General features: G+C 45.2%; 4 protein-coding genes across 7 annotated transcripts; all 4 read right to left on the bottom strand.

Moving 5' to 3' along the window:
• Nucleotides 1-282: 282 nt before the first annotated feature.
• Nucleotides 283-3033, bottom strand: c1qtnf2 (C1q and TNF related 2). Its single transcript, XM_084009408.1, has 3 exons — nucleotides 2852-3033; nucleotides 2371-2628; nucleotides 283-1935 (listed from the first exon to the last, which is right to left on the bottom strand). The coding sequence occupies exons 1-3, from the start codon at nucleotides 2877-2879 to the stop codon at nucleotides 1295-1297; spliced, it is 927 nt and encodes a 308-aa protein (XP_083865534.1). The 5' UTR covers nucleotides 2880-3033; the 3' UTR covers nucleotides 283-1294.
• Nucleotides 3034-3923: 890 nt separating this feature from the next.
• On the bottom strand, nucleotides 3924-9355 carry slu7 (SLU7 homolog, splicing factor). 2 transcript variants are annotated; one of them, XM_084010576.1, is made up of 15 exons: nucleotides 9217-9355; nucleotides 8786-8942; nucleotides 7656-7809; nucleotides 7488-7568; nucleotides 7233-7397; nucleotides 7022-7087; nucleotides 6774-6905; nucleotides 6533-6630; nucleotides 6379-6446; nucleotides 5377-5516; nucleotides 5113-5274; nucleotides 4915-5016; nucleotides 4736-4813; nucleotides 4524-4643; nucleotides 3924-4413 (listed from the first exon to the last, which is right to left on the bottom strand). In XM_084010576.1, exons 2-15 carry the CDS (start codon nucleotides 8932-8934, stop codon nucleotides 4234-4236), a joined length of 1695 nt encoding a protein of 564 aa, XP_083866702.1. In that variant the 5' UTR covers nucleotides 8935-8942; nucleotides 9217-9355; the 3' UTR covers nucleotides 3924-4233. The 2 variants fall into 2 exon arrangements, with proteins under 2 accessions (XP_083866702.1, XP_083866703.1); XM_084010577.1 differs by lacking the exon at nucleotides 9217-9355 and having other exon boundaries at nucleotides 8786-8989.
• Nucleotides 9356-10470: 1115 nt separating this feature from the next.
• On the bottom strand, nucleotides 10471-22167 carry nsd1a (nuclear receptor binding SET domain protein 1a). Of its 3 annotated transcripts, none has more exons than XM_084009103.1 (23): nucleotides 21721-22167; nucleotides 20236-21080; nucleotides 19678-19819; nucleotides 19309-19481; nucleotides 17384-19223; nucleotides 17086-17210; nucleotides 16554-16773; nucleotides 16310-16413; nucleotides 16163-16204; nucleotides 15838-16059; nucleotides 15641-15733; nucleotides 15439-15562; nucleotides 15135-15335; nucleotides 14449-14628; nucleotides 13705-13861; nucleotides 13416-13621; nucleotides 13186-13298; nucleotides 12832-13101; nucleotides 12607-12723; nucleotides 12356-12497; nucleotides 12136-12242; nucleotides 11840-12038; nucleotides 10471-11696 (listed from the first exon to the last, which is right to left on the bottom strand). In XM_084009103.1, the coding sequence occupies exons 2-23, from the start codon at nucleotides 21061-21063 to the stop codon at nucleotides 10909-10911; spliced, it is 6393 nt and encodes a 2130-aa protein (XP_083865229.1). In that variant the 5' UTR covers nucleotides 21064-21080; nucleotides 21721-22167; the 3' UTR covers nucleotides 10471-10908. The 3 variants fall into 3 exon arrangements, with proteins under 3 accessions (XP_083865229.1, XP_083865230.1, XP_083865228.1); XM_084009104.1 differs by lacking the exon at nucleotides 21721-22167 and adding an exon at nucleotides 21456-21616 and having other exon boundaries at nucleotides 16554-16770; XM_084009102.1 differs by lacking the exon at nucleotides 21721-22167 and adding an exon at nucleotides 21456-21616.
• A 992-nt stretch (nucleotides 22168-23159) lies between these two features.
• On the bottom strand, nucleotides 23160-25187 carry LOC311013427 (UPF0461 protein C5orf24 homolog). The gene is made up of 2 exons (XM_084009495.1): nucleotides 24953-25187; nucleotides 23160-24665 (listed from the first exon to the last, which is right to left on the bottom strand). Exon 2 carries the CDS (start codon nucleotides 24660-24662, stop codon nucleotides 23994-23996), a length of 669 nt encoding a protein of 222 aa, XP_083865621.1. The 5' UTR covers nucleotides 24663-24665; nucleotides 24953-25187; the 3' UTR covers nucleotides 23160-23993.
• Between the last annotated feature and the right edge of the window lie 45 nt (nucleotides 25188-25232).

The raw sequence follows: 25232 nt of genomic DNA on the forward strand, positions 1-25232 counted from the left end.
GTCTCGAGGTCAGCGTTGGTACTACAAACACCCACAATACGTTCACAAACCCGTTTAATTTAAATGTTTTATTACACTATTTGAATTATATCGTATTGTCTTTATTTCATTGTTGACTAATTTTAATTATTGTATTAGACGACATACATTTATTTTATTATATTTTATTACGTATGTATTTTAGTTCATTAGAACCAAGCTTTTATAGAAAACGTTTGATTGATTGGTTGATTGATTAATGTCAAGATCCCGGTTTAAATAGAAAAAGTAGACCAAAAAATATCCTTTTCTCATAGTAAGCCAGTTTAATTTCAAGGTATTTTTTTAGATTAGTTTGAAATGTCAGTCACGCAATACAAATAACATTTTTGTAATCAGGAATACTTTTGGATTTCTTTAAAATTAAACATTCAGCCACAAAAAAAGAGTCCTACAATTATTTTCTCTTTAAAGATCAAAAAATACTTTCAATGGATTTTGCATTTGCATCATTTACAGTTGGTCAAATCAAATTACTCAAAAAAAGTACAGGCAGTAACTACTTGTGTAGCTTACTGTGTGTATTCTACAAGGTGTGAGATGCTCTAACAGAATAACTTACTTTGAGTTACAGTAGAAGAACATTCTGCATTTAGAATTGGTCAAAACAAATTACCCTTATGATAAAAAATGCTGGTGTAACTGTTTATTTTAAAGATGTTATCGAGTAATCATTGATAATGTAACTATGATATGAGTGCATATTTTTTCAAATGTAATTTGGTCTGATTATTGTTATTTATGTTTATAATCTGAATATGTCATTCTGATTACGTGTAATTCTTCATTACATCCCAGACCTGTGGACATGCTAAGCTAATGTTAATTATATCATTAAGGTAATGAAGAAAAATGATGTGTTAAAAATGATATGATATCCAAATATCAAAGAATAAATCTAATGATCATTTAAAATCCCCTTCCACAAAAACATTTGTTTTTCTAATTATCTCACTTTGAGGTTTGACTTTAACTGTGCCACCTAGCAGCTCCTGAAAGATATAATTGAAAATCCTTCTTATTGGAGTAATCTAAGAAATATTTTGCCAGAATCACAGCACCATGGATGATGCTGCAGATAAAACAGAGGGCTTTCTCTGGGCTGTGGTTGACTTTTCTTTCCTTGTGTGCCCCCTGGTGTCAGATGTTGTTAAACAATTGAAATCCAATAAAGCATACCATTGTGAAGCATTCTTTTCCCCGTTTTCACAACGTTCTGTTATGAAATGAAGCAAATTGTGAAAACATCAGAGGATTAACTGTCATCTTGAGCGTTGGCTTTTCTATCAGCCTCACTGAGAAAGTCCTGGTCAGCATAGATGAGAAAGCCAGTAAAGGTGCTGTCTGTCCAGAAAGTGTCAAAGAAGAGACCATTCTGCCCAGCGTAGAAGATCTGCAGCCAGACCTGGTCTGACTCCTGCAGGTGGAGAACCGTAGAACCTGATGCCACGTCATGGTTCCCTGTGTTTGCATCGAATGTCTTGATCTTGTACTGTCCGTTGTGGACCAGCCCGATGGCTAGGTGCTTATTTGCCATAGTGATGTCATATGTGAAATAATAGACCCCGGGGACAACGCAGACGAACTTCCCGGTGCTGGCGTTGTAGTGATCCCCGTCGTTCAGCAGAATCCTGCTGAAGCGGATGGGCACTAGTTCTTTAGGGTAGCTCTTTGTCACCGCCACGGAGAAGGCTGACCGGGCCGCTCTGCCACAATTACACCCTCCGGGAGCTCCCTGCTGGCCCACGTCACCCAGCTCTCCTTTTTGTCCTCGTTTCCCAGCCACCCCCGGTATTCCCCGTAGCCCTCTCAGTCCCCGGGGTCCAGCCTTGCCGATGACACCTTGAAGCCCTTTCACACCTGGCTTGCCTGCGTTCCCTGTCCTCCCTGGGTCACCTGACAAAATGAATGTTGCAACTTAAGCACAGTAATCGCACATATTCAAAACAAAGCTGTGAAGAGCATCGAAGAAGTCCCAAATCTGACTTTATACCTCACAGTTTATCACACAGTTTGGGTGGTGACATGGGCTGTACTTCCTTATATATATATATATATATATTCATTATCTATAATCGGTCATGGAAGGCTGGAGCCGATCCCAGCTAACATTGGGCGAAGACGGGTGCATTGTATTATATTTGGGGTCACCAGAGGTCAAACACTTCATAAACGTCCCATAAACATACAGTTCTAAAACTTTGACAACAGAAATCCAATGAGACTTGTGATGTAACAAGTCTCATAAAACAAGAAGTCGGCATCCAGTTGATAAGACTATCTTAACTTTGATGTTTGAGCTGTTGAACAAGAGAGTTGATCAATCACTACCTCGATCTCCCATTGCTCCCTTCTCTCCATCGTCCCCATCTGGGCCGTCCTTCCCTGGAGCCCCCATAGGGCCCATGGGCCCCGGTGATCCAGGGGCTCCAGGGTTCCCAGCAGGTCCCGCTGCGCCCGGCAGACTGCAGACCAGCTGGGAGGATTGGATGGTGGTGTTGCGACCTTTCTTGGACGAGGCGTACGTTGAGTGGGAGAGGACAAGTGACAGCAGACATGACATCACACACATCCGGAGCATGGTGGTCACTGTGGAGCCACGAGAAGGTGAGGGGAAGTCATCGTTTACCACAATAAATGTGGTTTTGTTTTAGGTAGTTGCAATCAGAAAAGACAAATTAACAAAAACATGAAACCACAAAAAGTGTGGTTGCAGAGTTCATGGATACTTTCTACATTATCATTATCTAAATGCTGCTTACAGCATGTTGTTGCAAACAGACCTTTTCAGTAACACAAAGAAAGCACTCACCAGTTGAGGAATGATGACCCATGGGCATTTTCCGGCTCTGTCTCCAAATCCTTCTTCAGCACACGAGTGCACAAACTTTCCTACATGATTTTCCAATAATCCGGTATGATAGCATTCTCTGCAAGAGAAGAGCTGCAGAGAAAATGTGCAGCCCCAGTGAATCATTGTCCCTAACATCCGCCCTGTTTAGCAAGTAGCCTACACTGCCAACAAATACTTTCACCGTGATGTCACTGAATTCAAGTCAGTGCAGTTGTTGTGCACAGCTCAAGTGGTGACGCATCGCTCGCTCACGTAGTCAAACTGTGGGAAAATAGGTGGTTATATAACATGCATGCTGAAACGTATAGAATAAAGACATGAAGTCTTTGTCGTGATAAAAGTTAAAGACTTGCCAAATCAAACAGAAAAACCAGACGCTCTGTAGCACAGAGGTGTATAAAATGCATTGTGAATATGACCAAATGTGATTTGTTTATGGCTGCAATGCAGAGCCAACAGCTGAGAGACCAATAAAAAGGTCCAGCTGCTGGGTGAGGCCGTGACTTGTTTAGAGAACCACTGTATTCGCCTTTGACTGGAGCTGGTTGTGTTGCAGGTTTCTATGAGGCTCTAATAGCAACAACAACATAAGAAATGTGACCACATGTTCATAATCAACAGGCACATACGGTTCTGTAGACTTGTGTTTAGCTTCAACCGTCAACGAATGAAAATGAGTTGGGATGTTTAAATTGTGTGACAGTGGAGCTGAGCATTCAATAATAAAAGTAAGTACGAGACAGTTAGCTTGTAGATTTGCACCCAAAGCTATTTTTGTAGCAAGCAATATAAAAAGCACAGAATGCACATTGATCCACTGTTGCTAACGAGCTCAACTCCTTGCAAGTAACGGTGAGAGAACCTTTTTGAATCTGTAGGAAAATATGCTTTATTTTCTTCTTTCAGTTCCTTTTTCCTAAAATACATCCGTATCCATCATCCATGACCACTGAAGAATATATCAGACAATGATGGTGATCAATGTGCATAAAAGAAAACCTTTTTACACAAGACAAAGTATTCAAACAAATATACGGTATATTTTATTTAAAAAATGATGAATTAGTCCCATTAAAACTATTCTCGCTCCTGAAACTACTGTTGAGACCGAGGGAAACTTGAAGTTAAGTCTCATCAACCTGTGGCATCCAAAACAAAAAGTATTCAAAATAACAATTAACAAAACACTGTACATTTTCTGCCACATCTGTAAAAGCAACAGACGTTTCCTGCTGCAAGTTTACGAGATGAAAGTAGACTTTTTACGAGTCTGAGACATGTTTTCCACCGAGCGGCGGCTCTGGTACGAGTCCTTCAGGAGAGTTTAGGGAGTCAGCGGCTCACTGTCCCAGGAAGGAAGCCATGGGATCATCTGCCCGGCAGCGTTTCATGCGGAAGGCCTCCATCTCCTCCTCAGTGGGCGCCTTTACTTCCTGCAAGCTGGTGTACGGCCTTTTCCTCTCTTCCACCTGCATTATTGCCTCGATGTGCTTCACCCGCTTGTCCTCTGCTTCCAGTGCCTGGGAGGAAGAAACACGTTGGAGGTCAGCCAAACCAGATATACAGGGAAACGAACACAGAACCACCATTTGTCCTCTAAAAAAAAAAAACCCACAAAAATAAACTTTACCTTCTTCAGCTTTTCCTTCTTCTTTTCCTCATCCTCTGAATCGCTGCTGTCAGAGCCGTGCTTCTTGTCCTTCTTGTTCTTCTTTTTCTTCTTCTTCTCTTTCATCTTATCTCGATGCATCTGGGGATTAAAAGCATCGACACAGTTAACGTAAATAGGACATGATCATGAACAGGGCCCGTTACAATCTTAAACTCTTCAGCACGGCTTACTTCCAGCAGAGTCTTGGGCTCTTCTTCCTCCTGTAACTCAGTCAGTCCCTCTTCAAATGGAACGCAGTCTGTGTTGTTCTTCAGGTTATGACGAGAGAGAAAAAAAACAAATGTAAGTCACAAAGCTAAAAGATACCAAAGTACTGTGTGTATCACACAGTTTCAGCACATCTACTTACTATTCCAATTCCAGTGTCTCCTGTGCAGTAACTTTGTTTGACCATGGAGTGACAACACTTGTATCCCCAGTAGCCGTCCGTCCAGAAGGAGCCCCAAATACACTAAAGACAGGAGATTCTTTTTAAGAATACAGACAAACAAAATAGGACAAAAAATACTGCAAGAAGCTTTTCCACAGTGTGTTCTGCTGTTCTTACGGTGTGGTTATTGATAAGCACGTCCTCCTCATACTTGGAGCGGGCCACGGCCTTCTCAAGTCCCTTCAGCACGGCGCCGTGACGAGAGTACTCTACATAGTCTTCCGTCTGGGCCAACAGCAACTCCCGTGGCGGCGCATCCAAATGCTCTTCACCTCCATACTGTGATCGTCACACACAGAAGCACAAACATCAGTGACGTCTTCGGCCAGAAGGAACAATCAACACCAAATGGCATAACAGCCCGCTGCTCAGCTGTGTTACCCTCTCTAGAATGCCGTCCCTCTGTGTCTCTTTGAAGTCCTCCTTCTTGACCTTGAAGGACCGATGGAGCAGCTCCAGCTTGGTGGGATCAGCTTGCAGATGCACCTCAGAGCCTCGCTCGTAGGCCTCCCAGGCAAACACTGTCACAAGATGAAGCACTGCTAATTATTTACAAGATACGGGAGCTCTTTGAGAGGGAATGCGATTTGTCCGGTCTGTCTGATGTGTGTGAGAGCAGGGAATTATCAGATTTACCATTGCCTCTGCCGTCTCATATCTATCACGTTATACCGTTAGAACAGAAGACATGGCTTTGGTTGGGAAAATAACAATATTTATAGTCTTTTTTTTTTATTTTTAGACCGAAACATGCACATGCTAACAACAGGGGGTACTGTGATAGTGAAATCGTTTAATTAAATGATGTTTGCAACAACGTGTGACGTCAGGCAGCTAGTGATTAAATGAACAGGATTTAACTTTAACTATGTAATAGTAACCACTACTGTGAGATATCACTGTAACCTTCAATTGAAATGTCACTGATGTTCGCTCAGTTACGGTATGACACTTTATTTGTTCATTGTTTGTACCGTATCTACTTCTAAGCAATATTTCCTTTTTTGACCTTGCTCAAATCAGTTTTGGTGGCCATGTGACTAAAGTAAGAACTAGAGGAAGAACCTACAGATACAGGAGAATACACGTGTGAACTAGTCCTAGCCAAGATGTGACTAAAGCACATAACAAACAACCATTTGTCTTGTCAGGGCATAGACGCTTGCGGCTGTTGTGTAAATGTCTCATTGCTCCATAATGCTGTAATAGTGCAATGTACCAATAATCCCGGTAGACACTAAACTCTCACTATCACTACAGTCGTCAAATATAGTGAAACAAAAAAGTCCTGTTACTTTAATTTTCCAAATCAGCAAATTGAAAAACGAGAGAGTGTAGATGGTGATGGGCTGAAGAGGGCAGGAAAGTATCCCGGTGACTTACACTGTGTTTGAGCCATGTTGATAGTGGCTCCACTATAGCGAGCAAAGTTGTCTCCAGCATACCCCACCCTGTTGGACAAAAAGGATCAAAATTATGATCTCAAGGCGAGCCAATGATCATTTTTGATCCACGAGGACATACAACAACAACTTACTCGTCAGGGTTCATGCCAGTGTTGGAATACGGGTTCTCTCTCATAGCGCGAGTCTTTGGATCATAATATGCCGAATTTGGATCCAAATTCCTCAAGTACTGTGAGAAACAGACATGAATAGTAGATTATTAATAATAGATTATTGGTCATCTCGGAGAGAGGAACACTTAGTCCAAGTATCATCTCAGTTGGACAGCAAAGAGTGAATTAGTAGCCCAGCATTAAGCAACCGGCCTCTTACTTTTGCCGTGTCTTCTCTGATACGCAGATTCCTAACAGTGATCCGTCTCTTGGAGTCAAAGTTCTGACCGGGCATGTCGATGTCATCTGCATATTTATCTTCATCCTCATCCTCGCTGTCGTGTTCCCGCTCCTGCAGAGAAACGTTTCAAAGAATTAAAGGTTTGTCTACCAGACAAGAAACTACATTTTATCACTTAAATTAAACAATGCGATCCGTAATTATTATGATCTGGACTGAACACTTACAGATTGATCCAGTTTTCCAGAGGCCAGCTCATCCTGGAGCTTCTGTGCCTTCAGCGTCCTTTTGGCCTGAGAGGCAGAAATAAATACAAAGTCAGATATATGTGGAAAACTTGGGAGTTTTTTCTCATATTGGCAGATATTATATGATGTCACCAAAGTTTGTTATTACTTTCTCAACAAACAAAACACTCAGAGTTGATTCACCACTTACCAGATCTACTTTGGCGTACTCTTCCACGATGCGGTGGTGTTCTTCGGGGTTATACCCATTCCAGCGATCTCGCTTCCCATCATAGTCCAAGGAAATCTGCACCTGACTGTGTTCATCTGGAGCTATGCTGGTGCCTGTGAACTTCGCCCCGACTCTCCTGGGTCGCTGGTGAGAAAACAGCAAGGTCAGGTTGACTATATTTATGTCGGATATAACATTCATTTAATGTAAGAAATGTAGCGAAAAATAAAATACCTCCAAGCAGTCTTTCTTCTTGTGAGTAAGGGCACCACAATTTTCACAAGCTCCCTTACGAAACTTAGTGGTGACAGTGGTCTATTTGGGGGGAAACATTTTTTAGCTTTTAGCTCTAAAGTGCACTTGTAATGGCTGCATGAAAGAATCATCGATTCGCTCTCTCACCTCCTGCACTCCTCTCTTGTACCACTCTCCAATATTTGAATATGGTGGCTCGATTTCATCCTGTGGTCTCTGATGCTTTAGCGTAGGCCTTTTGGATGGGTCGATGTACCACGGCACCGATGAAATATACTGTGGGATGTGAGGGTTAATGTCCCTGGAAAAGACAGGAAGCAGCACAAGTGGGTCACATAAATATTAAAATAGGAGCTTCACTGTGAATATGTCAGTAAATGGGGCATGGTTGTTTCATGTCTTCTCTGGGTTTGATGGGACATTCTCTGGATTAAATAACCTGAATGACAATGAAGATTGAGGACCACTTCACAAAAAGGGACGCGACATTCATGAAGCAGGGAATTCAGGACATCACTGACACCTGCAGGCAATAATGCCCCCCTGGCAGAGGAATCAAACCATTTCTTTGCCCTATTTGAGGGGCCAAACACTGCTGCTATCCACCAATCTCACACTACACAGACATGGGAGGTGAGGCAGATCCACAGCACTGTGAATGTCAAGAAGGTCAGGGGGCCTGATGGGATTCCAAGAGTCCCTGCTCAGGGACTGAGAGAGGTGTTTATCAACAGCATCCTGGGATGCATCCCATCACCGTCTCTTCTCTGGGCTGCCATCAAGTAGATACTGCACAGTGCTAAAGACCAGCACTTCCAGGCTCAAATTATTATTTTTTTTAAATCATAGAGCCATCATTGAACTGAATTCCACCATCTCCTGATTGAGTTAATACTGTAAATGAGCACAGATGAAGCAGCATGTCCAGTGGGTGTAACGTTTAATAATGTTCCCCCCGTGTTACACATAACCATGTCCCCAGGACACTGATGTAGAATACTGTCCCAATAATGCCTATACCCACCGATTTGAAAACTGCATTACTTGAAACTGACCTACTATTTTACCATGAACATATTGTATCCCCTTCTGTGTCCGTTTTTATATTTATCATATAGAAATTATATTATTAATATATATTCGTTCATATTATTTATCAGTATGACGATTTCTGGTATATGCATTAACACATTTTACATATCCAGTTATGGACACGTTGTGAGCTGAACCGCAGCATTTAGACCCAACGAGCATTCTCTCTGCGCAGACGGACTTACTTCCCCTCCTCGTCCACCTCAGCTGGAGCGTTTCCCAGCTTCCTCTGCTCCTCCAGCTCCTTCTTCTTCCTCCAGTCCTCCCTGGTCATCTTTTTGGGCTCCTCCAACCCCACGATCCCCTCCGCGGTAACGGTAGCCTCTTCCGCCATGGTTGAACCTGCCAGCAAGGATGTACGTGCTTTCAGTTCAGCCGCAGTTCAACACAGCGGGTAGAAACGCGTCTGTTCTGCATGTGTTTATATATTACGTTTTGCTAATGCTCGACCAGCAGTGTGTGTGATTTTGTGCAGTTATCAAAAGTTAAAAGGGAAGCTACCGTCGCTCTCACTTTAGCTAGCCTACCGTTAGCTGTTTATCAACCGAGCGACTTGAACGTGAACTAAGAGACGTTATTTTGCCTCTTATGACCCTCAGATAAATAACTTTGTTACCTTGTTAAGATCCAACAAATAACAGCGATGTTCCCCCGTAAAAACGGTGGTTCCTCTGTGTATTTCTCTGTGTTTGAGCTCGTCCGCGATGTTCTAACGCACGACAGTCACCATTTTACATCTACAACAGCTACGTCACGTCCTTTCTTCTTCTGTGGTGTTGAAATCACCACCGCTGCTTAAGACAGCGACATCTAGTGGACGAACTGCATGAACTCTTCGCCACGCATCCCTTCAACCTCGCTGTATTTGTTGTTTAGGCTACATGGTGGTGTCATTTAAATCATTTTCTCATTTTTGTTGTGTTGTAGAATATGTTATATTTGTTAATAGTACATCTAAAATGCAAACGATGCTCCAGTCACAGCAGCGAATTAGGGGAACAAGCACACTTTGCCCTGCCAGATTGCCAACAGTGCATACCAGGCAACCAGCCCAGGCTCCCTGTGTCTAATGGTTCTGTGGTAATTAATTTTTTTTAAATGGAATGTTTGGGAATAGGCAACACCAAAGCACCATATCAACTGATATAAGTACCCTGAGGTGAGCCTTTGTATTTGTTTTATGACCTGATTATTTGCAGTTTTTTTTCTTCATTTGTGTTGCAAATTATTCATTGAGGTCGAGTCATATGATGGCATGGAAATATGCTTTGCACAGAAAGTGTGAGGGGCAAGGGATTAATAGAGGACAGCTCAGTTCTGCCCTGGGGTCCCCATGGAGCTTGCTCTGACCATGAATGATAAATTGAAAATACTATCAACATAATGCACAGCTGTTTATGAATAGTTTTTTCTTCATTTACAGCCTCCCCCTGTATAGTACATCTCCCTTTGAATGATGTGTTATGCAAGGTTTATGATGACAATACATACAGCCTTGTGATAGGTCGACTTGACTCTTTAAGAGAAGATTTGTTGTGCCAGATGTGACTGTAAGGGAACGAAATACCGGATGCCAGGTGAATAAGTACTTTGATTTTATTTTCTAACTTAGTGAATGGAACAGAAGTGACGGATGCAAAGCAAGTGTTAGTTAGATATGTGGTTCATTTAGAGATTGGAGGATTTGCCCTGACATTGCTTTACCTCTCTGGGTTCTGGTCCACCTGTTAACAGAAACTGTAAACCACAAAGAGGACAGACTGTTTTTGTAGTGAGAAGAATCATCTCGATGACTCCGGTGGAGTTTATTTTTTTCCTCAGAAGCACCGAGCAGGTATTGTTGTGCCTAATGGTATCATGGACCACACTATTTTGTTCACCTCTTGTAATTAGAAACACAAGGTTAAGACAGTAACAAGAACAGAAGATGTCCTTACGGAGACTGTTTGGTCAGGTGAAACTTCTCACATTTTTCTTATATTCCAATCATAAAAAAAGTCCAAAAAATGTAAACAATGATGAGAAGAATGAACAAAAGAACATAACAGCACCAGACACAAACATATCGACAAAAGTATAAAGAGATGGACTGAGTAAGTCCTTGAGCCTTAGCACCAGTACCCCTCCCCACTGTCAGTCCAGCAGTCTGGGGATGAGAAGGCAACGCGGTACCAAAGTGAAGGCAGTGTCGCGTTCAAGTAGGTACCAAAATATCCAACTCTCAGTCGTTCACTAACTTTTTTTTAAGTCCTTTGAATGTCTATTGAGAGTTTTTGCTGAGTAGTTATGAATGAGAAGGGTGGACCGTTCACTTGTCATCATCCTCCACTCTTCCCCACTCCTCCAAGTCCTCCCCCTCCACCTCTCCATCATCATCATCATCATCATCTTCATCCACATAATCACCCCAAGTGTCATAAACATCCCCCCCTTCATCCTCCTCTTCCTCGTCGCCTTCCTCCAGCAGATCGCTCCCATACAGTGGCTCATCCTCCTCGTCCTCCACTATCTCCATCTCCTCCATGTCATCCTCTTCCTCCTCTGCGTCGTCGTCATCGTCGTCTTCCACGTCCTCCATGTCCTCCATCTCCTCCATCTCTAACCCACACACCTCCCCGTCCTCCAACTCGCCGTCCTCTCTCTCGTCCTTGGAGGAGGTGGGAGAGGAAAACCCTTTCCCTTCAGTCCTGTCTGGACAGTAAGACCTGCTGGAGGGAATGAAGCTCGAGGTAGCGGTCTTTGTGTTGATGTAGAGGCGAGGTGGAGGCCCCTGGCCGGCTGACACATCTTGGCCAGAAGGGGAAGTGGCGTGAGCAGAGTCGTCCCCTCCGGAGTCTGGGCCGAGCGTGACCGGCGCGGTCATGGCCCCGGGCCTCACGGAGGTCATGTTGGGCACATACTCACGAATCTCCCCGGGCTCCAGTGGGTCAGGACCACAGGGGTCATGTTCACTGCAGGACAGCTTGCCGTCCAGCTTGGAGATGAAGAGCGTGCCTTCACGATGCTCCTTGCAGTACGAGCTGGGGCACATTTCACAGAACGAAGCCGCCTCTTTACCACAGACGTCACACTGGTGCCAGGGACACTCCCATCGCCCTGCAGACAACATCATTGCCATTAATATGTGATGTAAACGACAGCTCCGTGTTATAAAGCTCATGGAGAGACGTTAGACTGCGTAGTGTCCCTTTATTCGTAGAATTTGGGCTTAAAGTCATCGGCCCTCCACCTCTACTTGCCTGCAGGCCTCTTGGCCAGGTTGAGACAGTCAGCGTGATAGACCTTCGGGCAACCCGGCTTCTTACAGGACACGATCTGGCCCCCGTCCCCACAGCTGAAGCACTCGTCTTCCCTCTCCTTGGTCACCACTTGCTTGGTCTTCCTCTTCATGGGGTGCCTCCTCTTACCTTCCTTCAGTTTCTCAGCCGACGGCTGGTTCTGAACAAGAAAACAAGACAAGAGGTTACAAGGCAGCTCTGCTTTGAAGTTTTACATTAAGGCCGGGGATGGCAAACGTGTTTTCTAAAGCTTTTACCTTTGGCCGGACACCCAGGAAACCGCTGCAGTTGGGCGCTCCACATTTACAGGCAGTTTTCCCATTGCCGAGACACTCCAGGTTGTAGTTGAAATTCAGCTCCACACCTAATGTTCATGTTGTATTAGATCTATGCTGCGCTCACATGTGTAGGTTTTAAATGAATGGGGAACAGTTGCATTCATTTACACAAAACACTAATATGAGATCTCCCTCAAACCTTTTGGGATGTCTTGCAGAGCGAATAGTCCCACCCTGGTGTCCCCGTTCACAGTCCACTTCTGAGTCTCACAGTTCGGCTGGCAGCAGTGGTTCATGAAGCGAGCCTGGTTCCCTTTGGGCCCGGCATCAATGATCCGGTCCTGGGAAAACAAAATACGAACCGGTTTGCACAAAGAACACAACCCTCTGTACATGATACAACTTAGCAAGTTGTGTGTGTGTGTGTGTGGTCAACACGCTCAGAAGCACCTTGTCCAGTGTAAGCATGTAGAAGTTACAGATGTCGCTCTCCTGGGCGTGTTTTATCCTGGCTCGGCACTCCTCTTCATCGATCACTTCTCCCACATATTCACTCACAAAGGCTCCCTTAGACGCCGCAGAAAAGGAACAAGAGAGAGCTTTAATAACGGAGAGAGATAAATGACGGTTTGATGGTCGCACACCGTTGCCATCATCTGATCTCTTCGGACGTACCTTCTTGATGTCCGACACGCCCACTAAACCCCAGCCGCAGGACAGCGACCTGAAAATCTCCACCGGCGTGTACTCGCGCTTGGTGAAGGCCTGGTTCTGGCATCGCTCCCCCGCTGCGCACACCTGAGGGTGGCACTCGTACATCAGCATGCGATTAATGCACTCCGAGTCGATGCCACACGGGTTCTCGTCAGACGCCTTGCAGTTGCAGCGTGGGATCTCGGACAGGTCCGCAGTGAAGATCTGCACCTTCCCAATTGGCCGGTTGACCTAAGGGACAGACATCCGTATGTCTCATTAAAGTGCTCTCCACTTAGGAGAGAACAGTGTAATGAGTATGTGGCGACTCAGTACCTTAATGTGCCTGTATGGAGGAGGTTTCTTGTCATTTTTTCTGTCCTCCTGAAGCTGCTTCATCTCCTTTTCTGCCTGCAGCTTTTTGAACCGCTCTGCTGCTTCAGTCAGGGCTATAGATGCAAAATTAAATAATCTTTACTCCGACAATTACAACCTAAATATCAACGTAGACTGTAATTCTCAAAGCAGATATAATATAAAATTAAAAAATGGACAGAAATACATACCCTTTTTGTACACTGCATCTGCACCCTTTCCCATTTTCTCGATGTTTTGAGTGTCACCGTCCATGTAGGGGAAGACTCTGGCCTGGTACGTCCACACAAAATCTTTGGAGCCAAAGAACTGCACTGGGAACTCTCCCACCTCATGTTTCATTCTCAAGATGTTATTTGGAACATCTTTGGCCAGGCAGACTTCTGCAGGCCACCACCTAAAGAGTCAGATCGGGTTTTAGAGATACACAACACATTTGGCTGTTGCTGAGGGCCACTGCGTGTCGTGTTGCAGCCTTACCTGTAGCGCCCCCACTTGACCCACAGTATGTCCTTAATGCGAGGCCTCTTTCCGGCTTTGCAGTCGTTGCAGAACCAGCTGCCCTGAGGCATCTCAATATTCAAACATTCCTGATGGAAAGCAGCAGGACAGGCCTCGCAGCACAGCAGACTGCCCCCTACAAAAACCACAGCAAAACACACACTTTAGGTCATTTTCATTATCAGTTAGCGACACGCTGTCAGAGCCCACGGCCCGTTTATTATTTAATCAACACTCTAAAACTAACGAAACGTATTCGATTTACAACCAAATAGAATGAACAGGAAATCAAGCAATTGTACACATTTGTGAGGCATAAACGATTTATATATATATACACACGAGGAGATAAATCAAATTAACTCAACTGTGACTGTGCCTGTTTTCATTCATCCGTTAGTAATAACGTTGCTAAACTCAAAACGTGCTAATGCAAAGACATAGTCCTTTAAGTGCAGCACGTTTGCCAGAGGGAGCATTTAATTACAGAATAGCAGGAGCATAAAAATTCATTTACAACACATTAAGCTTTACGCAAGAATAAAGCACAGCGCATTTCCCAAAGCAAACACTTTTTTTTTTACACTTTTATCAACATTTGAAACCTGGAAAAATAGATGAGACAGTTTCACATCTGAATGCATATTATAAATGATTCATGATCACAGCAGTAAAGCTGTTTTGATGATGATCAGGATTACCATTAATCAAGACCAGACTCACCCTCTGAGCACACAAAGCACCAGCTCACGTTGATGTGTTCATGGTTCTTGCAGCCCTTGCGGGGAGTGAAGTGGTTTGGACAAAGGAAGCTGTTGTTTGCCAGCACCAAGCTGCCCGCTGCCATGCAGTTGTCATTGGCATGATAGGCCACAGGGCAGCGTACGCATCGAGCCAAGCGACCTACGATAAAAGAAATACAGAGGAGCAAATACAGCTTAATCCATGCACATCTGGGCATTTAAGTGCAGCTGTGCAACAATAAACCAACAATACAACCAAAGTTGTTAATGGGCTGCAGGAATGTCAGATAAGAACAAAGAGATTAAACTAAGCATGTGATGACCAAGAAAAGTGACGTAGTGATACCAGGATCAGAATTTGGTTTAAGGAAAAACAACATTTTCTGGACAGTCGACACTAAATACGGTGCTGGTGGTGCTCAGGAATGTTTTATTAGCCTCTCAGCCCACATAAATTGTTGCTAAGCAGGTAGAACATGTAGTCAAGGACTCAGTATAACCTGACCTTACTCCTATGGTCCTCAAAAACAACAAAAAAAACGATTAAAATAAAAATCAGGATATGCATGATGCTGTGAAATCAACACAGCTTCAAATATCTGTGAACCATTTGTCACATGTTATCATATCACGCATTTTAAATCCAGAAGCAAAAGTGGAGCTCACCTTTGGAGCTGCACACGTTGAGAGGGTTGGTGATGTGGCAGGACAGGCACACGTGCAGAGGGCAGCGGGCGCCTTTGTTATGTGGCTGGGTGGCCGAGTACGCCAGTATACAGTCGCTGTGGTAGAACTTCCCACACAACGGTATAATGCAGCGCTTTACCCCGTTGCCAGACTTCTTACACACAAAGCATGTGTGGACGCCTGAAAGCAATAGAAATACATTGGTAACACATTTGTGTTTAAGGACACACACATTATGACGAGTGACGGATTCGGCCCCACATCATACACTAAGTGCACCCACCAGCGTTGCATTCGCGGCAGATGAATTTCCCCTTTGGAGCCGCTGACTGGCCGATACACTGCGGGTGGAAGGCTCCATAACAGTGGCCATCGCACACACGCAGGTCTCCTGTCCTCTCACACACCTGCACACACACACATATTATAAATACATTGTGTGCCAGGAGCCAAGCCATAAAAAGTAAAAAGGTAGATCATCTCACCTGACAGACATTCTCCTTTAAGGACGAAGCTCCCATTTTCCCTTTGACATCCACGTGAGAAGGGAGGCTGTCGTTCAAACTGACAGGCAGCACCTAAAGAGACGAAGAAAGCCGCTGTTACACTCGTGGATGCTATGCTACAGGTTATTCTCCTCTTGGATGGCCAGTGAACTAACTGATCAATACCACATGCCCACCTCGGGTTTGGGAGTTAGTGTTCCAGTGTGTACGTTTTGTTTCTTCTCAGTGCTGCAGGCCTCCAACTCCACTTCCTGCCTGGGGGTCTTGGATCCTTGGGGGCTGGGAGGCCCACTTGGAGTGAAGGCCTCTAGGAGATCCTGGCTTTCTGAGTGCTGGGGGGCAGCAGTGGGGACAGAGGGTGTGCTGGGCGCAGGCTTGTCCTTCTTCACTGATCCAACCTATCCCATGTGAGATTTGATTGCGTTTAGTGAAATGTATTATTAGCATGTTGTTGGTGGGTTGTACATTGTGGTTGTATTTGGGTTTGTGCTTTTATAGTACCTGAGTTTTCTTTCTTTCCAAGTTTTCTTCTCGCTTTGGCTCCTAGAAATACAAACAGATTATGAAATACATTCAACATGTCCCAGTACCAAACACTTACTGGGATAGTTGGAACACTCCCCCGCTGCCATCTAACTCCCAACATACCTTCTTCTTTGTGTGAGCGACAGACACTTCTTCTATGGTACATTCCAGCACCTTGTGCGACAACTTCCTTGGCCTCTTTCTTTCTTGGACCAATAACCCTGTGTCTACAGCAAAAAAAGGTCAAAAACAAATAAATAATGGAACAAAAATTCATAAATCCAGTCTATTTGACATGATACAGTGAGATATTTCACACTGGATTAAACATGATGTTCAGTCTAAAGACACTATGAAACTTGTATACCAGATTCAGGAGGTAGATCTGTTTCTTCTGCCGTCTCTGCATCGAGGGAGGGCTGTGTTGTAGCTGGAGATACTGAGGACGCTACAGAAGAAAGCTCATCCTGAGATGGATTCTGTTCCGGCTCTGCCGGAGCCTCGGCGGGCTCAGCAGAAGACGAGGCTGAGGTAATTAATCCTGGCGCGGTGCTGAGATCTTGGAGTGCTGTCATCCCTGATATCTGCTGAGCACACGCATGCAAACGGGACATTAACATTTCAATGATGCATTACATTTTTCAGCAATGAAAAGTCTATCAAGGTGCCATTTGTTCCTGCAGTGAAACCTCGATAACCCAGCAAGATGAACATAAATAATGGACCAATAATAAACGTGTGGTGTGAAATTATATCAGAATTTCTGAACACATATTTGGAACCATATTTGGAAATGTAATGATTTTCTTGAACACAGAACATTTAACAACCAAGTGAATAAAAGTTATATTTCACCAGATCTTAATGTGAGGAAACTAAAAGACAGAGGAACATCTTACTAGTTTGGAAGATTCTGAGGTGTGTTTCTTTGTTTTCTTTTTTGGGGCAAATATTTGTTCATACTCCTCGGTCGACTCCAGGAGCCTTTTAGTTGGTTTCCGGAGACGCTTGTTCTCCGATTGCCCTGTGTCAACACAAACATTTACATATTTATTGATGTGGTCGATGATTTCATGATTCAAGCCACAGTAGATCAAGGAGACTTTTTCTGGGGGTAAACAGTGCCTCAACCCAACAATTAACCAGGTATAACATTTACTTGTTTCACTAAACAAACAGCAGCAGTTTGTGTCTTACCGGCTGAGCTGCTTGTCTCCGAGAAGGGCGAGTCATTCTCAGTCTGCTTCTCAACTCCCGCTTCCAGATCTGGTGATGCTCTCGCGGTGTAAGAGCCGTTCATCTCGACGGACACCTCACTCAAAACGTCGCCCTTACTCTCGGCAGCCCCCTCAACCATCTGCCAGCGCTTCTTTGGAGCCACTGTTGACCCTGAGTTCTTATCGAGGTAGCTGGCCGAGGGATCAGCAGCGACAGGAGGACGAGACCCAGGAGCAGCCAAGTCTGCGTGGCCACTAACGAACTCCCTGCCGTAAGCCAAGTCGGCCAGGTCCGAAGAGAGGCCAGGTATGCTGAGATTCAGTTTGGCGGGTAGCCTTTGTTTTCGACGCTGCTTGTCCGAGTTCCCAATCTGGGAGCGAAGAGGAAAGCCTTCGCAGTGGTAGGTGTCGGCCGTCATGATAGCTTTCGTCCTGCTCTTGGTTTTCCCCGCTGTGTTTTTGGGCGTGGAGGTTCTCCCCGACCTCCCATTCTCGGTTTTGATCCCGCGGGCGAAACCATCGTGAGAACCCTTCGGCAGGTCTCCTCCTGTAGAAGCAGGGATGACCAGCGGTTCCTCCTTGATCAGGACCGGCGACGGCGGGAGAGCCAGTGGTTTACCTTCCTGTTCTCTGGTATCGTGCATGTCTTTCAGGAGCATCAGGAAGGTACTGAATTTATAATTGGTATCAGGCCGAAACGCAGTCGCCTCAGAGTCACTGGTGTCCTCCTTCACCAGAGATTTGAACATGAGTTCCTTGACATCCTGGAAAGCATCCATCGGGGACAGAGAGGAGGACGGGGAAGTAGGAGAGGATAGATCTGGGATTTCTGTCTTGACCTTAACCGGTTGCACAGAGGACACACCTGAATCCACAAACGTAGACTTCATCAGGGAGCCGTTACGAATCTGCTTCTTATCAGGCTTCCTTGCACGCCTTTTTGGAGAGCTGTGATTCGTAGAGGACGATGCGTTGGTGGGCGACTCCCAGTGAGGAGAACTCTCACTTTTGACGGGTGCATCTGTAAGTGTGTTAAGACAATCATCTGTGGAGCTTTGGCTCGTGGCCAGTACGTCTTTGAGATCGGTCTCCTCCTCGGCTCTCAGAGCCCTCGTCATCAGACGACTGCTGGCAGGAAGAGTCATAGAGTGCTTTTCAGTTGAACTGTACAACAATTCATTACAGCTGCCCACACTCTCTTCAGAATGTGCGTCTTTCGATGTCAATTTATGTGTTAAAATCCGAGAGGAATCACAGGGAGCTGCAGAATCGTTTGCTCTTTCAGTAAATTTTGTTTTAGCTTTTGCTGAACCGTGTTCTTTTCTGACCGATCTGTCCATATCGTGGGTTGGAGACACCGCTGTGCGTTTAGGACGATGCAGTATTGGGACTGAATCCAGATCTGCATAAGGTGAGTCTTTCGGGTCATCTTTCAGCGTACCAGTTGTATAAAACGGATCCGCCATGTTTGTGATGGTAGATGATTCCTTTGATCCACCAACTATATGACCAAATATGTCTGACAAACATTTCTTTTTCTTTTTACAAGCTTTGCTCTTAGTGGACTGAACCGCAGCAGAGTTTTTGACGGGGTTTTGCTCGTTTCTGGTGGGGGCCACATTGGGTGATGTGGGTCGACCCGGATCCACAGAGCCGGAGGGGGCCTCCTGTGGCTTTACAGTAGGGAGTGGACTGGGCACACGCTCCTCCCCATTGACAGATATTGAAAGCACGCTTTCAGTTTTCCTTTGTCGATCTGGGAGCATAGCCTCCGCTGCTGTCACACTGACTTTCCACGCAGTCATTAAACTCTTGGGGATCTGCCATGAACAGAAATAACGTTCAAAAATATGGTTTACGATTATATGGTATATTATCATATTTCAAGTAATTCCATGCAGTTACCGTATACTTGTAGTCTTTCTCCTTCTGCTTCCCTCTCCGTCTCAACACAGGTAGGTCTGCAAACTGATGGCCTCCTTCAAAAGGAAGAACGGCGTTCCCGGGGACCCACGCACTTTCTAAAATCTCCCCAATCGTCTCCAGGAAATACATCCGACAAGGACGGGGACTGGGAACTGAAACAAAATGTAAAAATATGGGTCAAATTAGTAATTACCTTGCGCACACACATGCAAAGAGTATAATTCCTTGAGTTAGATTTCACCTGTCAGGTAAAGGTCAAGTTGAAACAATTTGACATGATTTGATAATAAAATGCAAATTGAAATCAAACTTCCTCTCCTTCACTACTCTTTAGGAATGAAGCCCCACCTTTCATCTTAGAGGAGATCCCCTGGTCTGGGTCACAGATGATGTGGCAGGGCCACCAGGGCCGTCTGTTGAATTTAGCCCACACCAAGTCCCCTTCCATGTGTTTCGCTGCAGAAAGAGTCTTCTTCTTTGGGCTGTTGGACTGACCAGGACAACGGAAAACACTTCAATATCCAATACAGAAAACATTGGGATTGTAGATCATGTCTAGAATCAAATCAGAATTAAAATTCCAGATATATGTAATAACAGATTAAGAGATTAGATCATCCTACACATCGCTTATCTTTGCATCACGACATAATATTTAGGAAGCTGTAATGTCTATTATTATCTAATGTTCATATTTTTAAAATCTTGCTCCCTACTCACGATACAATTCATTGTAACAGGTCTATAGCTGGTAGTGGTCCAGGTTCAATAAATTATACTTTACTATGACTTCAACGTTAAGGCATCTTACGACCTCAGCAGAAATATATAACTAATGTTGAATACATCATGTAGTCTCAGTTGCACAGAGCCAAAGAGTATGGATCCACGGTTTATAAGACTTACATTAGAGTTGGTGCCAGCTGGTGAAATAAGTCCGGGGTCAAAAGGAGAGGCAAGTTCTCCATCACTGTCCGACTCCTCACCGAAGCTCCACCCATCCCTCATAGTGATTTCTGGCAGTGCACTGGGGCTTAGTGTCGGGTTCAGTTCCGATATAGTTTTGGACATCAGGTTAAAGACAGTAGGTTTGTATGTTCTTTTATCCAGCCCCGAGCCGCTAGTTTTCTTACTGTCAGTCAGAGTTCGGCCCTGACGGGACTTTGGGGAGTGGTGAAAAGGCGCCATGTCGTCACTGTTACTGTCCTCCGCCTCCTCCTTGATGTCACTGCTGTCAAATAGCGTGGACTCGAAATGCAAGTAGCCGTTGGGGATGGGAGAGCAGCGCTCCGTGCTGTCAGGACTGCGAGGGGAGAAGCCGTTCCTGTTCATGTCAAAGGGCTCCGTGTCGTCGTTGCCCGGTGAAGGGGGCAGCTGGACGCACGGCGCCTCGAACTCGTCATCATCGTCGATCGGGCTTGCACAGTGCAAGTGGTTCCTGGGATGGAGGTCCCTCTCTAGGTCGGGCCTGTTGACCACAGTGTTCAGGTTGTGCAGCCTCTTCAGCGGGCTGTAGCAGTAAGATCGGTCTGGCTGATTGTACCCCAGTGCAGCAGGCTGTTTGAAGCTGGAGGACGGCAGCTGAGTGGCTGGCGGCTGGTCCGACCCACGTCTGGCAACGCCACATTGGTTTCCATAAGAAGTGCCCACAAGACCATTCCGGGGTCTCAGCTCTGGCTGACCCGAGCCAAACGCTGAGCCTACCCTAACAGCCGGCCTGTATGACTGATTCATGTTGTCATGGCTATATCCTGTCATAAACAACAAAAAAGAGAGGCAGGTTAGACAAGGGGAATGTGCCATTTAAGTTTCTCACCAACTATAATCTCTGGGCGTTCAGGAGACTTATCTACTGTAAATACTATTAAAGCACGCTGACACACAAATAACAAAAAACATTGTAGAAACGGAGCGACAATAATATATAGTAAACAGAAACCAATAAATGAGCATAGGAGCCACGGATTGTTGCTGTGCGCGCACACACACAGACTAATAAACCGACATTGCGTGGCCTCCATACTAGAGGGCCGGTCGGACCGCACAAGACAAAACAGGGAAACACAACCACCGGCCCGCTGCTTTCACACATTTCATTCACAAAGTATGAGAAAACAGTGGCCTACCGCTTTGTCTGATGGCGGTGGGTCATGGCGATCGCTGCCTAACAGAGTCAATGGAGGAGCGCCGAGGCTGTAGTAGAGGTGGTGACACCGAGCCATCACGGGCACAGAGTGAGCGGCTCACACAAACAAGCTACAGCCACACACACCGACATAGGAAGCTACTATTCACTCAGCCAGAAAAAAAAAAAAAAAAAAAAAAAAGAGAGAGCTGATCGCCACTAAGTTCACAACACCGTCAACACGTGGGAAACGCGGAAAAACTCACCATTCGGAGGTCGGTCACCGTGAAACCACCGGCGGATGTTTGATAGTGTGGCACAAAGCGAGTGTTTTTCTCGGTTTGTGAAAGCGGATCTGCACAATCCCGGCTGCAGCGGCACTAGCAGTAGGCCGAGGCACAGCTCTCATTCTCTGCACTTCATCGCCTCATCAGGGGCGGCCCCCCCCTCTCCTAAAACTGTCACCTTAAATACAAAATAGCAAGTAAATCTCCTGTACGGCTGCAACATCATACAGCGGCGGAAATGCAGTGTGCCACAACCGGTCCCCGGAACAGCCACAGCGGCTTATTTACTACATTGCCCGCTGTCGAAGTGCCCCCGGTTATGTTAAAACAAGCCCAGACCGACTGTGTTGGTGAGCAGCAACCAATCGGCACTGCTACCCAACCCCCCGTCTGCATAGGGCCGTGACACTCACCCTCACTAACACACGCACGCGCGCGCACGCGCTTCCAAGCACGCACGCAAACAAACAACCCAGGTGAAGTTTCGGATGGCCTATAATGTGTTAAACAGCTTTATGATTTAATAATCACACATTAATATATATATATATATTTTTTTATTAAATACATTTCTGCGCGTCTGTCCCATTGTTCCCGGGCTCAGCCGTCCTGACAGGCCCCCGTGCGTCTGCGTTTGGCGCAGGGGAGACCGAGAACGCGAAATGATTGCAATGCGCAAACAGCCACACGGCCTCTCCGGTCAAACTGAACTCCGCGCGCCATGTTGCCTCTTCGGAGTAGTGACATGAGGAAACAGGCCGCTAGGCTCTCCGGGAAACCAGATAAAGGAGTCAGTGTGGCTGTGAGCGTGTATTTATATAATAAAAAAACGGGGTTTTGCTCCGATTAAAACCCCCTGTGATCGCCTTCCAACGTGCACTCGCATAACCCCAATAAGGATTCGGCGCGCGTAATGTAGATCAAATTGATAAGTAGCCATAAAGCACGCACATTCAGAAAGAGAGAGAGGGAGGGAGAGAGAGCACAATGGGGCTCGCTGCAGTGGGCCAGACCTCAATGATCAAACAAAGACCATTCGGTTGCATGGCGACTTGACAGCAGCGGCACTTACCTGCGCGCAGATTGTGTTTAAAACACGCCAGGCCTACCGGGGTTGTTTGTTCAGGTCTTTGGGTGGTTCGTTTCCCTAACCTTTTTTGGGTGAATGATCCAGTGGAAGCACTAGATTTATTCGACATGTCACTTATTCGTTTAAAAACACGACCCGTGGTCTTTGAACCAATTGTGGTGTAACAACACGTCGATAAAATAAGACCGTGGACGCGCGTGCGTCGTAATTACATGTAACTAGGGGTAAATAAAGGTATTATTACAAGGTGACTGCTTATTGTTCAGGGACACGGGCCCCCTTGTGGCTAAACGGAGAACATGACTTCCATTTGACAGGAAACAAATCGTGTGGAAAAGACGATTTCTTTTATTTTGGTTTCACATACAGCACATTAGCGTTTATTACATATACCACGAAGCATTTTCTGTTTTATGAAGCAATGTCTTTCCTAATAAACAGCATCAACAACAAAGCCACACGTAAGTGCTTATCAAGTGAGTTTGGGGACGAAAACAGGCCGCCACAATACACAATAGAACCCATATTCACAAAGTGCAGAAATAACAAGTCATGTGTTAAAAAATTATATTATGCATTGAGTTTGGCCAGTTCAAGCTAATTAAAAATGTATCGCAGTTTTTAGGTTTGACGCAGGTTAGGATCAGAAAATAAAACATATTGAACTGGACAACACAGAGAGGACAACTACACATCCACATATTTCTGCTCAAGGAAAAAAAAGCCAATTTGATTGGCTGTAAAGTACTAAAATGCCATTTTTATAAATGTAGAAAATGTCACAAGAACCCAGCCATAGAAATATTAAAGCAGAGAAAGAGACCGTGTCACAACGCAGAGGAAATAAGATTCTCTCTCTAGTGAGGTTTGAACTACAAACTGCTAAATATTTTTTTTTTGTTTTTTTATTATTTTTTTGCTTCTATACTGATTGGTGTGATTCATTTATATGCATGCATCTCTGCCAAACTGGAATAACATACTTCTAATTCATTCATTTATTATGAGAGGATGAAGAAACACTGTACAAACACTCAGTCAGGAGCCATTTCTAAACGGCAAAAAGTTCTTTATGGCAACATCTGTGAGAAATATTTTCCCGAAGCATCTTGTTGCTCATGTGCTGAAATGTTCTTTAAGCGCTGGAAAGACAAATGCAGAACTATTCACTGGTTTCATCTGCTTTTCCACTGGGCTCACAGAGGGGTCTTTTCTCCATCATGGCGTATGGAAAAGGTGGAACGTCACAGCCAGTGAAGTCTAGTTTCTTGGGAACACTGCAGTTGTTAAAGTCAAGTTTTTTGGCGCTGTCGCCACCAAACTCCAGCTTTTTGAGCCGAGCTAGACTCTTGATGCTGCCGGGGGGCCTGCCGGGGCTGACCTTGTACCCCGCTGCTTTGGTGGTACCAAGGGGTCGCCCTGGGCTGGTTTTGAAGCCAGCTGCTCTAGTTGTCCCCAGCGGACGTCCAGTACTTGTACGGTAACCGGCTGACTTTGTGGTCCCCGATGGCCTCCCTCTCCGACCCGACTTCACTATGCCCTTCTTCTTCTTAGAGCCATCGGGCCCTGCAGCCTCACCGCCCCTGACTCTCCCCGTCGGAGGCTGGAAGTCGCTCTGGGTGCCTTGCATTGGACACACCATGGCTTTGTTCATGCCCTGTGGCAAAGGGGCTAGGCCAGCAAGGGACAGCTGCAAAGCAGGGGTTGCTGGAGATGGGTAGAATTTGTTGGACTGTGTGTTACATAAATCAAAGTGGCTGGCTGGATGACATTCCTCTGCCAGTGCACTCATACAATAGTCACTGCTGCTGCTGGTCACTTGGTGCATCATTTTCTGTTGGGAGTGGATACAAATAGAAACGTTAGATAGAGACGCTGCACGTGCACACAAACACAAACGCAAAGAAGCTTTTTTTGTTAGTGGCTTACTTTTGCTGGAGCCAACAGGCCTTTTTGGCGTTGCAACACAAAAACACAAGTGATGTCAAGACAAAGCGAGGCAAACTAAGCCTACAGAATGCAACAACAACAAAAACAGGGCCTGCACAAAAACACATGTAATCTCGCGAAAAAAAACACCTTTACTTGTTCAAGAAGGTAAAATGAATCAATAGTTCTTACCTCATTTGTTGGTTGATGTTAGATGGAAAGGGTTAATTTCGGATCGCATACATTTTCCTTCTCTCGCAGGCGCATCTTTGCAAAGAAGCCGCACAAACTACGCCTCGACGTCCATGACTGCCGTCTTCGAACGCGAGCGCGATTTCTGCTGCCTCTTCTATGTATTTTATGCTCATTTAATCCTTTAAGGAGAGATTTAGATCAGAGAGGCAGCCATTTTCGCCTGGAAAAAAAAAAATTAATAAAACAGGATGCGCTGAACACGCATGCGCACAAAGGG

The sequence above is a fragment of the Eutrigla gurnardus genome (genome assembly GCF_963514095.1).
Source record: "Eutrigla gurnardus genome assembly, chromosome: 5".
Lineage (NCBI taxonomy): Eukaryota > Metazoa > Chordata > Actinopteri > Perciformes > Triglidae > Eutrigla > Eutrigla gurnardus.